Here is a 16,215-nt window from a genome sequence, read left to right on the forward strand (position 1 = left end):
TCCCAGCCAGGTTTGACTTTCCCCATCCTGATGTTTGTGAGCAGTTCCCTTTGAACCAGGGGCTGGTTCTGGCCACTTCTCCTTTTTATGACCTTAAAGTTGAGGTCTGGGCAGGTCCCTGCAGCTGCCCTCGTTGGACCAACGCCCTGCTCAGACCCCCCTGCCTTGTCCCAAAAACACAAACACTGAATAAATGGGAATAAAGGAAAACAAACAAAACAGAACAAAATGGGAAAATAAATTTAAAAAAATAAAATAAAACAGAATAGAAGAAAAGCAATAAAAGGGAAGAGAGGGAAATAACTGGAATGGAATAAAAGAAAAAAATTATAAAAAATATATAGAATTATGTATTAATAACAGAATTAAATAAAATAATAAATAGAATTAACGAAAATAAATAATAAGATAAAACAGAAGAAAACATAAAAATAAAATTGAAAACAAAAGCAAACAGAAAATTAAAATAGAAAATTAAAATAGAATAAAGATAAAAAATAAAATAAAAAGAGAAAATAAAAAGAAGATTAAATAGAAAATAAAATAAAGATAAAATAGAAAATAAAATAAGGATAAAATAGAAACAAAATTAAGTAGAAAATAAAATTAAAATAGAAAATGAAAGAAAATAGAAGAAAATAAAGTAAAAGGAATTCAGATGAGTAGAATAAAATATTGAAATAGAATAAAAGAACACAGAGTAAAATACCCTAGAATAAAACTTTAACAATACGATAAAACACGAACGGTTCCCCTCACCAACCTCCGCTGTGCCTCTCCCCTTCCCCCTCCCCGCCCGTCCCTCCCGTGGGCGGGGCCGGCGCAGGCGGGGGCGGCCCCTTTAAGAGGAAGTAGCGCCGGCCGCGAGCGGCGCGCGGGAGGGCGCGGGAGCGGTGGGAGCGCGGCGGCCGCGCGGGGCGTGCTGCGGCCCGCGGCGAGGGAGTGCTGCGGCCCGGGAGCTGTGCGCGTCCGCCGGCGAGGGAGCGCGGCCCGGCAGGTGCGGGGGCTCGGGGGCTGTGAGGGGACCCGGGAGAGGCTGTGAGGGAGGAGGGCCCTGCGGGACGGGCTCGGAGGGGCCCCCGGGGAAAAGGGGCCGGGAGGGGGCCGCGTGTCCCCAGCCCTGCTCACGTGTCCCCGCAGCCCCGGTGGCTGCGTTCCCCCGGCGGGGCCGGGCCGGGCTCTCCCCGGCCTTGGTGGGACGGGACGGGACCTGTTGAGCTGCGGCCACCGCATCCCCGCTGTGGGCGTTCTTTAATTGTTTGTGTTTGCTTGGGCGGGGGGCGATGGCGGCCGCGGCCCGGCCTGAGCTCCTCAGGAGGGCCCGGAGCCCCCCGGGCGGGGATCGGGGCATGGATCAGGGCATGGATCTGCCTGTGCTGGCCCGGCCCTGAGGAGAAACCCCCTGGATGGAACATCCCCAGCAGAGCCCTGGCTGCTGGGCACAGTCCCCTCCCTTCTGAGGGGTCGGACCTGCTGAAGGATTCGTGAGCAACCGGAAAATTCATAATGAGGGAAAAAAAAATATCGCAGAGAGTAAGGGGGTTGGTGGCACAACTGTGGAGTTACAGCTTTCAACTTCCCTATTTCATCCCACCTCTCCTTCCCGGCTTTCTCCAGCCCAGCTGCTATAGGTAAAGGCATAGCTCTGAAGTTCCAGCCTTTCAGTCTCTAAACTGGTCGGGGAATGGGGAATTTTCCATTTTTTTTCAGGTCATGGTGAGCCACGGCTCAGCTGTCATGAGGGAGAACGTGTCAGGAGAACTTGAAAGCAAACTCTTGCTCTGCTTCTGTCTCTTGCTGCAGGCTCAGGAATCCTGATCTTACAGAGCTGCCTCTGCTCTGATCTGGGCACAGTGAGCTCAGCTCCTTCAGAGAGCCTGTGTGAGAAGGACAGGCAAAAGTGAGAAGGACAGGCAAAAGAAAGAGCAGGAAGTCCTCTGGAGGGAAAGGACAGGGGATCTGGAGTTATCCAGTGTGCAGCACAGATGTTTGGGCAAAGCTTTTCTGTCAGTGCTAGTGAAGGGCAAGATTCCCTCCTCTAAGAGCTGCAGAGTGGCCACACTTTCTAGATTTCCATCCCTTTGTTAAAAGTCCCTTTCCGGTCTGGAAATCTTCTGCCATGGCAAGGAGGGATTTTGCTGGGAGATGTGAAACTTCCCCAGCCACCTGTTTATCACAGTCCCCAGGGCTTTGTCCTTGCACTCTGCTTCCTTTCCCAACTTCAGGCTCACTTCCAGCTCCCTGTTTGTCTGTTGCTGTTCCCTGGACTGTGAATCCCATGTTTCAGATTCACTTTCTGTCTTAGTCACTTCCTGTGAGGTGAACCTGGGATGAGCTTGTGACTCCTCAAAATTCCCAAAAAGAGGGAGAGAAGCATTGGGAATTCTTTCCAGTGGTGGCAAAACCTGGAGCTGTTGGTTTGTAGTGAGGAGCTGAGCAGGGAGCTGGTTCCCTGTGCCTGGCTCACCTTGCAGCTCCTGGGATGCTCTGTTGCTCTGTCACCTGTGCCATCATCAGAGATGGAAATGGGCTCTCCTTTGTGCTTGGCCAAGGCTTGGGGAGCTCGGAGTAGACTCAGCATCCTGAGCAAAGTTGTCCTGTTTCACTTCTGCTGCCTCTGGAGCTGTTTGCCAGCTGCTTCCTTGTCCACCTCTAACATGGCCCTTCTGCTGATGGGGTGAAAAGTACCCCCACACTGGAATGGGGTGATTTAGTCCCATTTTGGAGGTTGGACTGTCCAGATCTCTGCTGTGCTTGGTCACTCTTGCTCCTCTGTGAGGGCCAGGGATCTCCACGGCCACACTAATGAAAGAGAAAATGTCCCATGTGAGTGGTGAAAGTATCTGGGGTCAGAGCACTGAGGTTGCAAAACCTTTCCCATCCTGTCCACAGGCCTGGGAAGGGAATTGCTTTCAATTTCTGAGTTTTAATTTCTAGTAAGACGGGGAAGTATTTTCTGATTCTTGAGCCATAAATGCTGCTGTAAGTGGATCCAGAACCAGCTTTGCTGGAGCTTTATCAGCTTATCTTTAGGAATATGTAATACCAGCTAATGCTGTCAATAAAGAGTGCACCTTAGGCTGCACCTTTATCCTCCTTTTTCCAGCTGCCCCTGGGAGGCAGAGGTATCCCTGGTTTGCTCTGCTGCCTGCTTCCCTCTGGAGCTGGTGGTGTGGTGCAGGTGCTGCTCTGCTCCTGGTGTATCTGGGTGGGTTTTTGCTCTGGGTGCATGAAGCAGAAGGGAGAGCAGAGGAAGGAATGGAGGCAGTGAAGGCCAGGAAAAAACCCAAAAACAAAACAGCAACTTTTGCAAGTGGGCAAAGCCAGAGCAAAACAATCCATCACATCTGACAGCTTTGACTTCCTCCAGAAAACCTGGCTGAGGTCCCAAAGAGCTGCTGCTGGTGCTGGGTCAGTGTGAGTGAGACGAGGCCACCGTGGTGGTGCTGCAGACACTCCCATGTGTGACCCTGTGCTGATTCAGGGAACTTGTGGGACAGAAGGTGAGCTGGAGCCACCCAGGCAGGAGCTGAGCTGGCCCTGTGGCTGCCCTGAAAGGCCCTGCATTTTCTGCAGGCCTCCCTTGGGGCTGTTTTCTGGCTGCCTTTGCTTCCTTCTCCCTTTTCCTCTGGCTGTGTGATGTGGTTGGTGTTGAGGTGGTCTCCAGCTCCACATCCATGGGCTCGTTCTGTGCCTGGAGCTGTGCTAAGGGATTGAGTTATTCCTGTATCTCCTGCCAGGGCAGGAGAGGCCTCGTGGGCCTCTGCTGTCAGCAAGAAACAATCCTGCCATTCATCCAAACGTGTGACATTAACATAGGGAAAAGGGATGTTTGTCCCTGGGATTATCCATGCTCTGGGAAAGGCTGGTTGTGTGGCCAGCTCGTGCTCCAGCTCAGCCCTGGGGTGTGATCCCACACTTCCTGGGATCCCAGCCCACTGTTACAATGGTGCCATAGTCATTTTATCATCCTAATGCAAATTTCATGCTCCAAACTGATGTTAGCGTTGACTTGGGTGGGGGCAGATCCCAAAGTTAGAGGAAATGGAACTGCTCTGGGCCCAGAAATATCCCTGTCCAATGAGGACAGGACAAGCAGGGAGAGACAAGCAGCTCAGCTGGGACTTAATATAACACCGCCCTGCCCTTCCAGCCCTATAGTGGGGACAGCAAGAGGCCTTCCTGGAGGACCTGGAAAAGTGGGAGCTGCTCCTACTGTGCCATCACTGGCCTTGGGCTCTTCCCTGGCAATTGTTGTGTGTGCAGTTAACCCGTGCTGAGTCGTGACCCAGCTTGTCAGCTCAGCACAGCCCTGCAGAGCCCACAGAGGATTAGCTCTGCCTCCACACGCAGCCCCAGCCCGGCGGGAGGCAGGGACACCTTCCAGCAGCCCTGCAAGGCCCTGACATTGCAATGGATGCAGATGTCACGGAAGGAAGAGCAGCAGGGCTGGCCCTGAGTCAGTAACACCCGGGGCTCCCTGGGGCTCCCTGCAGCCACTGCTGTTCCAAGGGAACAGTTGGGGATTGCAGCATCTGCTGCCTGACCTTTCCCTCTGGGCAGGGAAGCAGGAGGGACCTTTTACAGAGCTTACTTTCTCGTGTGGCTTTTCTCCCTCTGTGGCTGTGGGGAGCAAGGCCAGGGGGACAAACCACGCTGGAAATTTGGGTTTCTTGCCTTCCCTCTCCCTTGCCAGACTGGGTTTTCCAGCCTCCCCAGCACGCACTGCCTCACCTGCCCTCTCTCAGCATCCCTGTGCAGTGTGAGCAGTGTCACCCATAACATCCCTCCTGTCACTGCCCATGGTCTGAATGTCAGTCCTGATCTGGGAGCCAAGCAATAAACTCCCTGTTTATCCATCTGCCTGGGATGGATGCTGGTGTCTCACTGCTGGCTGACCTGGGCTCTCTGCTCCAAGCAGCAGCATTGCCACCTGCAGCTCTTGATGGGCTCTGCCAGAGCTCCCCTCATCTCTGGTGGGTCCTCTGCTATCCCAGATACTGCTTAATTTAACAGGGCTTTTCCCTTTATTCCATAAACTAACTCAACTTTGGGATTGTCTGGAATGCTTGGCCTTGCAGGGGCGAAGGAGATGCCAGTTAAAGCCCAGGAGAACTATTTTTGCTCTTTTATTATGCTTTTTTCTCTTCTCATTCATATAGCCTTGTCCTGCTCCTAAACCAACCTCTTCCCCTAAGCCACCCTTTTTCCAGGAAGGGCCTGGAGACGTGGGAAGTCCCAGGAGATCTGTACCATTTCTTACTCGGGAATTTCCAAATTGTGCAGCAGATTGGAATAGCGAGGCCTGGGGGTGGCTGGCAACAAGCAGGACCTTCTTAAAGCTGACTCTGGTGAGAGACAAAAGGCTCTTTGTTTGCCCAAACCTTGGGAATTCAGCATTTCCAGTGTGCCCCTGTTCAGATTTGCTTGCGAAGGCTGCTGCTAAAAGAAAAATGTGGATGTTGTGCTGCAGAGAATGAAGTGGGGTTGGGGTTGGGGTTGGGGTTGGAGGTGCAGCTGGGCTGGGTCGAGCTGCTCCTTCTCCAGAAACTTCTGAGCAGCTTCAGCTGCAGGGGCTGAGCTGGGGGGATGGACAGGGAAGGCAATGCCGAAGGGAACAGCCGTGGCTCAGCTCTCCTGCAGCAGCATGGAGTGATCCTGCGGGAGGAGGAAAGGCAGAGCTTGCAGAGGGGAAGGATTAATTTTGGGAAAACATTGGCAGCTCCCTGGGCCGGGAGGCTGGAGGCAGTGCCAGACAGGAAGCGGCTGACGTGGAAGTGCCGGCTGGCCGGGATTATGAATGGCCAGGGGTGCCTTCCAGCCACACGGAGCCCTCCTCGCCCTGCCCTGCCCTGCCCGAGGTAAGCACGGGGCAGACCTTCGCTCCTCATATCACAAATCCATTCAGAAGAGCAGCTGCAAGTCTGCTCCCAGGAAGACGAGCCCTCGTTTGTTGCCAGACTGGCTCTGGAGGCACAGAAACTGGCTGCCATTAGTGCGCTGCGGCTGCCAGGATTGTTCTGGTCCCTGCTCTCTGTAGTAAAATCTCTCCTTTGATCGGAGCAAACCAGGATCATCCTGTCCCGAGCCACTGAGCTAGTGCAGAGTGGCCATGGGAAGGGATTTGTGAAAGGAGGAGGGGGATGGAATCGTGGAAAAAATGTGCATGAGCGTCCGTCTTGGCTGTTTTGTGCAAGTTGCCCGTTTGAAGCTGCTTTTCTTCTGTAAATTCAGGTTTTTACTTGAAATGCTCGGTGCATCCAAAATACCTTCATCAGGGCTGCTTTGTCAATCAGAGGGGTTTTGTGTCCTGTATTGGGACCTCTGGCCTGGCGTTGAGGACCCTGGAATGGCTCAGGGGGAAGCAGGATCGTGGCTTCCCTCATCTGGGGAGCTCTGGGGACACGGTGGCTGTCACAGGCTCCCCACCCGAGGCTTACAAGTGATGCGAGGACAGCAGCCTGGCTTCCCGGACAGGAAACTGGACAGTCCCCGATTTGAAGAGCTGCCTTGCTCTCTGGGCTGTGCTGTTCCAGCAGAGGCAGCAGGATGTGGCCGGCCCGGCGCTGGAGTCACAGAGGAGGGAGAGGGAGGCGGCCTCGTGTCTGACCCCTCCCCAGCTGCGGAGCCGCCGCTTGTGGCCGCCCATGAAATCAACAGGGAGGTTTTTCCCCCTCTTTTGAAAAAGGAAGCTTGGCCTCGGCGCCTGCCAGTGCTGCAGAGGGTGCAGAGCGGGGCTGAGCCCTCTGCAGGAGTGACTGCTGAGGCCAGAAGCACAGGTAGGAGCTTGCTCACTGCTGCCTTGCTGGTTTTCCCTGGCTGTTGTTAAAGCCCTGTGCAGTGCTGGCAGCAGAGGGGAGCATGGAGTGCTGCTGGGGCTGGCACTGATGGAGCAGTCATGGGACTCCTGGAGTCCTTTTTGGGCCATTCTGCCTCTGTAGGGAGGGCAGGATCTGTCGGGAACTCTGCTGGCTCCTGCAAAACCTCGGGATGGCTCAGCAGGGTGCAAGGGGAGGCAGTCTCCTGGCGTTTTGGAGGAGCTGACTCTTCTCTTTTCCAGACTCTGAGCTGCTTTTACAAGTGACCAAGAGTTGGGAAGCAGCTGCCTGGGCTTCCTTCCTCTGCCCAGAGCCTGGTGTTAGAGCAAGGCAGCTCCTCATGATCCACCATTCCTGGTGAGGGAGGAGGAATGGCAGGACAGTGCCAACAGCCCTGGCAGCAAAACCAGCCCAGGACTGGAGCTGCACAAGCAGGGAGTCAGAGAAAAGGAGCTTTTGGGATGGGAGGGAAAGGGAGGGCCAGGCCTTGAGCCCCTGGGCAGGCAAGTCAGCACAGCAGGAGCTGCTCCTGCCGTGTCCTTGGGATAAGCTGGAGGTGTGTTTGTGCCCTGGGCAGCCCACGGGGGTCATGGGCTCTGATCCTGAGCGCTGGCCAAGGTCCTCTCAGAGCACCAGTGACGTCTGCTGTGATCTTGGCTGGCTCAAAGGAGGAGGCAACAAAATGTACTGAGGTTTGTTTAGGGGGGAGTGGTTTTCCCCCCACCTTTAAAGCTTGCAGATACCATCCAGGTGCTTTGCATGTCCCATTTCCCAATTGTCTCTAACCTTTCCTTTCCCTTGTGTGCGGGGGCGGTGTCAGCTGTGACTCCTGCCTGTGGAAGTAGGTGTTGTACAGATGATATCATCTCTGAGCAATGTCAGGGATGCTTTGGTCTCTGTGCCTCTTTATTTTTATTTTTTTCCTAGAGCTAAATGTTTCTTTTTGCTCATTGCAGTCAGAGACCGTAATTAAATAGGCTGCATCTGCTTGATGTCTCAGCTACTCATTTTGCTAATGCTTCACACAGATGCTGAATCGTCTGAGAGACAATTGCTCTGTGTTGAGCTCCTCAGTTCTCAGGGATGATGTCTCCATAGGATCAGGGATTTGTTTGTAGGACAAGTACTGCCTCCACACCAAGTAAACTGCCCTGCACAGAGACCCTGATAATATGGGGGGGCTGGGAAATCCTGAGCCATGTGAAAAGTGACAAGGGCAAGGGTCAGATCCTGCCCTGGGATGGGGCAGCCCTGGATGCAGGGACAGACTGGGAATGAGAGGCTGGAGAGCAGCGCCGTGGGAAGGGCCCTGGGGGTCCTGGTCAGGGGCAAGTTGGATCTGAGTCACTGCTGGGCCCTGGCAGCCCCAAGGGCCCCCCTGTGCTGGGGGCACCAGGCCCAGGGAGGGATTGTCCCACTCTGCTCTGCCCTGGGGCAGCCTCACCTCCAGTGCTGGGGGCACTTTGGGCACCACGAGATCAGAAGGACCCAAAGGTGTTGGAGAGTGGCCAAAGGAGAGACACGGAGCTGGGGAAGGGCTGAGGAGCAGCTGAGGGCACTTGGCTGGTTCAGCTGGAGCCCAGGAGACTGAGGGGAGGCTCCTGGGGGCTGCAGCTCCTGCCCAGGGCAGGCACAGGGGCAGGGGCTGAGCTCTGCTCTGGGACAGGGACAGGAGCCCAGCAAGGGCTGGAGCTGGGCCGGGCCTTGGCATGGAGCTCAGGGCAAGGTTCTGCCCCCCGAGGCTGCTGGGCACTGCCCAGGCTCCCCAGGGAATGGTGCCAAGGCTGCCACAGCTCCAGGAGCTCCCAGGGCTGCTCAGGATGGGGTTCTTGGGGTGCCTGTGCAGGGACAGGGCTGCACTGATCATCCCTGAGGGTCCCTTCTGACTCAGGATATTCTGGGATTCTATGAAGTCTTTCCATCCCGCTCAGATGAGGAAAATGATTGGTGTTTGTTTCTTGATGTGTGGTGCCAAAGCCAGGGGATGTTTGTTTTTACCCTTAGGTTTTACATCCACATCCATGGCAGGCCCTGCAGAGCAGATCCTCCAGAAAAGAAGCAGGGGTGGAATCACTGCTGGGAGTGCTCCAGGGAGCCACATGGAGGGTGCTGCTGCTGCTGCTTTGTGGTTTCTTGTGTGAGAGGATGTGTTTTCCTCCATCTCCAGTGCAGGGAACTCATCACAAGAGCTTCCCTGGACTTTCTGCTGGAAGTAGCAGCAGCCTCAGCACCTGCTGCCCACATTGCTGGTTCTGTGGGGGCCCTGCCTCGGTTCCGGGGTGGGCGCAGTCCCTGGAGCTTCCTGCTCTGCCACAGGATGTGGCCAGGCTGTGACACAGCTCCTGCTAACCAGCACTGCTCAGCTGTCTCCCCACACCCTTCACTGCTTCCTCTGCCACGTCTGGGGCTGGATCACGCTCCAGAGGACACATCTGCCAGGGCTTTGTGCTGGGTTGGCCTCCCCTGAGGTGTCTCATGGGGTCACAGCAGCTGTTTTGGCAGCAGAAGGCCAGGTTGGATGGGGCTTGGAGCAACCTGATCTAGTGGAAGGTGTCCCTGCCCATGGCAGGGAGTTGCAGCTGGATGGTCTTTAAGGTTCCTTCCAATCTAAACCATTCCATGATGACATATCTGCTCTGGATTCACCTCTCAGCCCACATTAAATTGCTTTTAGGGTTTCTCCCAACACATCATATCCCATATTGGGGTTTGGATCTCTCAGCTCCTGCATGGAAGAGGTTACTGAGCCCATTCCCGCAGGAAATGTTGAGCCTGTTCTTAGTGAGGTGAACTGGAGTGGTTTGGGGTTTCTTCCTCACTGTAATTAAATAAGGAAACAAGAGGCCTTGGCTTTAAAGCTTTTTAATCTTTCTTCAGAGAAGAACTGCTGATTAGCACTGCAGCATCTGTTAGAGACGGGCTCGATTGCAACCACGGTAGTCATGACCTTGAGTTTGGGATGTGCTTGCCAGCATTTGAGGACATTATTTACCTATTGGAGCAACACTCATGTAAATCTGAGGCCTCATGTAAATTTAAGTAGATTCTGCTTGGGGAAAGGGGTTGTTTTGGTTTTTTTTTGCTTGCTTGCTTATGAAATTATGGAATCTTATTTATGCTATTTAAGGCATCAGCTTAATTTTTATTACTTTATTCATTTCTCTGTCCAGCACATGTAAAATAATATTTTTGGTACACAAAGCTTTCTGCCTTAAGCTTTCATCAAAGAGCAGCCTGGCACAAATTCTGTGAGGGGCTGGATGTGGGAACAAAGGAGGTATAATTAGCTACAGATAAACAGAGCTGTGTTTCTTGTCAGCATCCCTTCAGATCTCAACTTGTGTCTCACCCTTGGAGCTGATTTTCTACAGTCTGGAAGAGGAAGATGAGCTTCCCCTCATCTTCCAGTTTTCAACTTGTAAACGCAGCTAAACTGAAGTGGGAAATATGTTTATGGTCTGTGTACACCTGCAGAAGAGGCTGTGGCTGCTCTCAGGGCTGGTGTTATTTCAGGATATTTGCTTTCCGGGTGCCTGAGCTGTGACTTCTTCTTCTCGTTGCCCTCCACCCCTTGGTTCCTGTCTCTCACTTTCAGTGGCTGGCTTGGTGGGGGCTGCCTGGCAGCAGCTCTGAGCTGTCTTGTGGGCTGGCATGACCTGGCCTGGCCTCATTCCCAAAGAGGGGATGCAGAGGTGAAAATGGGATCTGGGTGAAACCCAGCTGGTTTTACCCTTTGTTCAGTGCATGTCAGCCAAGCAGGTGGTGGCATTTCTACAGCCTTGGGGTCTCATGGTGTGGCACTGTTGGGGTGAGTGGCAGCCCTCTCCCTGGCTGTGGGGCCTGTTCCCTCATTCCCACATGGAACAGGTCAGGAGGTGACTCTGTCCAGCCCCTCCAGCCTCCCCTCCCCTCTGCTCCAGCTGGGGAAGGGAAGGGGGAGGAAGGAAAGAAAGCTGCTGTGGGCTCCCCCCCCTTCTCAGATGTGGGGCGAGGGCCCAGATGGCATCCCAGATCTCTTCCTATGGGATTTAGACGAGGTTTCCTGTTGAGAAAGCTGTTCCTAATCGCTGCCCTTCTGTGCTGTGTTGCAGATCAGGACCAGATGAGCAGAGGGAGGTTTCTCTGAAGATCAGAGTCGCCCCAGCCGTGCCCCGGGAAGCGGCTGTCACCGCTGCGGGCCTGCAGGACGCGCCAGAGGAGGAAAATGTCCCACGCTTTAAAGCAAGTGTTCAATAAGGACAAAACCTTCCGGCCCAAGCGCAAGTTCGAGCCGGGCACTCAGCGCTTTGAGCTGCACAAGAAGGCCCAGGCCTCGCTCAACGCCGGCCTGGACTTGAAGGTGGCCGTGCAGCTGCCGCCGGGCGAGGAGCAGAACGACTGGGTGGCCGTGCACGTCGTGGACTTCTTCAACCGCATCAACCTCATCTACGGCACCATCAGTGACTATTGCACGGAGCAGTCCTGCCCCGTCATGTCGGGGGGGCCCAAGTACGAGTACCGGTGGCAGGACGAGCACAAGTACCGCAAACCCACGGCCCTGTCTGCGCCCCAGTACATGAACCTGCTCATGGACTGGATCGAGGTGCAGATCAACAACGAGGACATCTTCCCCACCAATGTCGGTGAGTTTGGGTTCCAGCTGCGGCTGGAGGGAGGGAGGGAGGGGTGTGGAGCCTTCTCGTGGAGCTCCTGTTGCTGTTTCAGGAGATGCTGCAGCACAGCTGAGCCCTGTAGCAGAGCAGTTTCCCTCTGTGCAGTGAGCTCTTCCCAGCTCTTCTGCAGTGCTGGAATACCCAGATCCCACTGGGATCATGGATACCTCGAGTATCCATACCTCAATGCCTCCAGTGAAACAGGAGGCTGCCCTTGGAGCAGTCAGTCAGTCTCTGAGTGGCTCATGCTGGATGCAGGATGGCTCTCTGGGAGCTGCTGGCTAGCCCAGGTCTGAGGAACAGCTCTGTGTCACCTGGTGATGGTGTCACCTGCCATAATCACCCCCTCTGTTATTAGAGGCCACACTGGCTGCCTCTGCCCCTGCTGAGGGGTGGGATGCTGGCACAGGCCTGGAGGGAAGGGCCACGTTTCATCTACTGCCAGGAATTTGGCCTAAGTCACCTCAATCTCCATATCCAAATGCAGCTTTAGGACAGAGATTGTTTGGTATTATTTTGTGATGAAGATGGAAGAATTTAGTCTCTAGATTATCATGTAAATACAATTGAGCCTATGCAGTTGTAGCTGAGCTTCCATCTCCTGGGATGGAGGAGATGAGGTGCAGCAGAGCTCCCTCCCTCCCTCCTGCCCTGGTGTTTTTCCCGTTGGAGCTCTGATGGGATGCAGTTGGTCCCTATTTGGGGCACATCTGCCACTTGAGCATCCACAGGGATCCTCCACTGTGCCAAAATGCTACTTAAACCTGGTGTGGAGTGGGCAGGGAGGCAAGGGGGGCCGTAAACAGCCAGATTTGAGAGAACTGCAGCACCAAACCCTCCCCTGCCATTCTTCTCACGCTGCACAGGCTCTGCTGCAGCTCTCTGGGGACCTCACTGGGGGTGTTGGTTCTGTTCTGGGCTGCAGGACGAACTTCCGACAGCACGAGGGTTGTGGTTTGGGGTTTTTGAGTTGTTACTGTCTTCAGCTCAGCTTTAACCAGGTCCTTCAATGCTGACTGAAATGCTGCAGCCCTGGCAGAGCAAGGAAAGGGTTTAACTCGTCCTTGTTCCTCCAGAAACAGTGTGAACTTTACACCCTGATATCCCATGGAGGTGGCTGCATGGCCAGACTGCTCTGCTGCAGGGGCCCAGCCAAACAGTCCTGGAGCCTTCAAAGACCTAAACAGCTTTAATTTTTAACCAAAGAGCTAAAGATGTACCAAAACAAGGGATAACTGTGGGGAGTTAACAGCCCTTTCCTTTGGAAGTTGCTTGGTTGTATCTGGTGTTTTGCACTGTTTATATAAATACATCAAGCAGTAGTAGAAGAAACTCTTGTCTGACTGAAACAACTGCTGGGAATGTGGGCTCTGCTTTCAGTCACAGCAGTGCATCACTCTGTCACTGAAAAAAATCTGTGCTTTGAAAAATGTGATCCAAAGGAAAGGAAAAAGGAGACAAGAGCTGGAAATGACCAGGGACAGAACTTTTGGCTCAATCTGTCCATTTTACCAATTTATTATACCAATTTCCATCAATCTGTCTATTTTACCAATTTATTTTAGCCCTAAGCAGTCAGCTTGAACTTGACCAAAAGTTTTTCATGGCCACTCTTCCCCTCCCAAGGTACTCCCTTCCCCAAGAACTTCCTCCCAGTGGTGAAGAAGATTCTGTCCAGGCTCTTCCGGGTGTTTGTCCACGTCTACATCCACCACTTTGACAGGATCACCCAGATGGGCTCGGAGGCTCACGTGAACACCTGCTACAAGCACTTTTACTACTTTGTGAAAGAGTTCAATCTCATAGACACCAAGGAGCTGGAGCCCCTGGTGAGTGTCTGCTGGGGCTCTCAGGGTCTGTGGCCAGCACAGGGCTGGGGGAGTCACAGAGGGCTCTGGAACCTTCTCAGGAGGCCCCACCTCAAATCCTGGGGTCAGTTTTGGGCCCCTCACTCTAACAAAGACATTGAGGGGTTGGAGCATGTCCAGAGATAGGAACAGAGGTGGGGAAGGGTCTGGAGCAACTGAAGGAGCTGGGTTGCTCAGCCTGGAGAAAAGGAGGCTCGGGGGGACCTTCTGGCTCTGCACAACTCCTGACAGGAGGGGACAGCCAGGGGGACTCAGTCTTGTCCCAGGTAACAAGTGACAGGACAGGAGGAAGCTCTCAAACTGTGCCAGTGGAGGTTTATATTGGATTTAAGGGAAAATTTCTTCATTAAAGGGGTGGGACAAGCATTGGAAAGGTCTGCCCAGGGCAGTGTTGGAGTCATCATCCCTAGAAAAAATGTGTGGCTGTGACACTTGGGGACGTGGTTTAGTGGTGACACAGCAGTGGTGGGGTAATGGTTGGACTTGATGATCTTGGGAGTCTTTCCAACCCTTAAGGATTCCATGATTCCCTTCTAAAGCTGGTTGCCCAAATTCAGGACCAGTTGGCCTTGCAGTGTAACTGTCAGGAACCTGGCAGTCAGGATGGGACTGAGATGTGGTGGGGGGAACACAGCCCTGCCCCAACTGGGCAGCAGGGTCACCCCGTGCCTGGGAGTGCTACTGACAGCTACACACAGGGGGGTTTTATCTACACCCTCACCTGGGAGCCTGGGATCCTCCTTCACAGTCCCTTGTGTTCTCTGTCCCTTTGACAGAAGGAAATGACCTCCAGGATGTGCCACTGAGCTCAGACCCTCCTGCTCCCACCTCGGCACCTCCTCCGAGGACTCCGAGCCCCCACCCCAGACTGGAGAGGTGATTCAAGGGGAGAACAGAGACGTTTTGTTGAAGAAATTATATATTTTTAATGAGTTTCAATGTAAAACTGTGATACTGCAGGAATATTTTTTTAAAGATGCTCTAGATTAACTAATTTTTTTATAGTAATTTCTATAAAAAAGAAAGAAGATATTTTGTGGGCCACTTGATGGGAATGTTGGCTCTCGGAGCGGGGAAGAGCTGCCTGAGCTGCCTCCTCCATGTGCCCTGAGTGAGCTGAGCCAGACACTTCACACAGAGCTGTGTCGTGGGGCTGGTGCTGCCATGGAAGCAGTGCCTCCCTTGGGATACACATTTCCCACCTCTGGAGGTAGGGTACAGGACTGGTGTACATGGATCCCCCAGCACCTCTTCCACTGGCTGTGAGTCTGGGTTTGGGGCAGAGCTGCTCTGTGCCCACCTGTCCCCAAGGCCTGGCTCTCCTGTGCTCCCTCTGAGTGAGCTGGGACTGGGCTTTATCCCAAGGCTGCCACAGCTGAGGCTGGTGCTGCTGGAGTGGAAATCTGCCCTCAAGTGTCAGGCCAGCCCTGAGCTGAGCTCTGCACACACAGCCCAGCTGTGGCTCTGCACTGTCCCCATGGGGACACAGATCCACACTGGCAGCTCCTCATGGGAACCACCAGAGGGAAGGTGCTGGGACAGGCACCAGGAATTCTCCTCCATCCCCTCCCTCCCTCCCTGTCCCTCGTGGTACGCTGACCCTGCTGGGACCATCCTGCTTCCCATTGGGGTATGGAGCCTTCTCCCCTTCATCAGCATCACCATCCCATCCAGCTGTGCACATCTGGGACCAAAATCTCTGCTGTGCAGCCAGAGCCCCCCAGCCTCGCCCGCTGCTTGCACGAGGAGAGCTTGGCAGTGCCCCTGGTAGGTCGTGGGTCTACCTAGGACTTGGGGACCAGTAAGTGACCAAACTGCACCACTAACCAACCACTTCTTCCTTACAAAGCATTCCCGTGCCCTGGAATCTCTGTACGTACGTGACTCTCTCATTTCTCACCCTGCCGTTAGGACACTCGTACAAATACCACTCGTGCTCTGAAATGGAACCAATAAATTATGTTGTATTTACACAGCACACGCCGCCGCCGAGCGTCTCGTGACTGCACCTTCGTCAGAACCTTCCCATCAGCAAAACAAACACGGGGTGTTTGGGCTCCTTGGGGATTGTGCTGGGGAGCTGGGAGCTCGTGGGTGTGTGCTCCTGGCACAGCTCCTGGGGCTTGGTTGGGTTCCTCCTGCTCTCCACGTGCCAGCTCCAAGCTCTGTGCTGTGTTCCAAGGCCATGGGGCCTGACCCAGGGGTTGTGCTGCTGCCTTGTGTCTGCAGTGTCTCTGTACCCCAGGGTTGAGCTGTTCTCCCAGCTCTGAAACTCAAGTGGAAGTGGGCAAGGGAGGGGAATTCCAGCTCACCAACTTGCCAAGAGGCTCCTCTACAATGGGAAGGAGCCAGGGGTGTAGTCATTGAGGCTGGTGGACTAAATTGGGAAAAACTCTGCATTTGGGAGATGCACATTGTTTTCCTGGCCAGGAGGGGAGTCAGGGGCTCCTCAGCTGTAGCTCCTCCTGTTCCCTGCCTGCAGCACTGGCTCTTGCCCATTCCCCTGCCCAGTGGAGGTGCTGGGACCACCCTCCAGCCCTCTCCCAGTGTTTTGTGGGTGCAGCTCAGCTGGAGAACATGCTGTTCCTTGGTGTGGAATATCTCTGGCCAGCCTGGGTCAGCTATCCCAGCCCTGCTTCCCCCAGTTGTTGTGCCCCTCCTTGCTGGCAGAGCATGGGACACACAAAGTCCTTGGCTTAGGGTAAGCACTGCTCAGCAACACCAAAACATCGGTGTGTTATCAGCATTATTCTCATCCCAGATCCCAAACACGGCCCTGGACCAGCTACTGGGGCGAGAACTGGCTCTGTCCCAGCTGAAACCAGGACACCTGCAAGGCCCCAGGTGCTGAGCCGTGGTGGGGCTGCAGGTGGGTGG

General features: G+C 54.0%; 1 protein-coding gene across 2 annotated transcripts; it reads left to right on the forward strand.

The window, feature by feature from the left end:
* Positions 1 to 619: 619 nt before the first annotated feature.
* On the forward strand, positions 620 to 15,316 carry MOB3A (MOB kinase activator 3A). Of its 2 annotated transcripts, none has more exons than XM_071452113.1 (4): positions 620 to 997; positions 10,910 to 11,440; positions 13,097 to 13,299; positions 14,115 to 15,316. In XM_071452113.1, the coding sequence occupies exons 2-4, from the start codon at positions 11,023 to 11,025 to the stop codon at positions 14,142 to 14,144; spliced, it is 651 nt and encodes a 216-aa protein (XP_071308214.1). In that variant the 5' UTR covers positions 620 to 997; positions 10,910 to 11,022; the 3' UTR covers positions 14,145 to 15,316. The 2 variants fall into 2 exon arrangements, with proteins under 2 accessions (XP_071308214.1, XP_071308215.1); XM_071452114.1 differs by lacking the exon at positions 620 to 997 and adding an exon at positions 5,570 to 5,861.
* Positions 15,317 to 16,215: the final 899 nt, after the last annotated feature.

Source organism: Agelaius tricolor, unplaced genomic scaffold (genome assembly GCF_023055355.1).
Source record: "Agelaius tricolor isolate 1412-34295 unplaced genomic scaffold, bAgeTri1.0.p SCAF_33, whole genome shotgun sequence".
Lineage (NCBI taxonomy): Eukaryota > Metazoa > Chordata > Aves > Passeriformes > Icteridae > Agelaius > Agelaius tricolor.

Coding starts and splice junctions, on each gene's coding strand:
- MOB3A (XM_071452113.1), top strand. CDS start 11,023: ATGTCCCACGCTTTAAAGCAAGTGTTCAATAAGGACAAAACCTTCCGG. Junction 11,441..13,096: donor CATCTTCCCCACCAATGTCG/GTGAGTTTGGGT, acceptor TCCCCTCCCAAG/GTACTCCCTTCCCCAAGAAC. Junction 13,300..14,114: donor CCAAGGAGCTGGAGCCCCTG/GTGAGTGTCTGC, acceptor TCCCTTTGACAG/AAGGAAATGACCTCCAGGAT.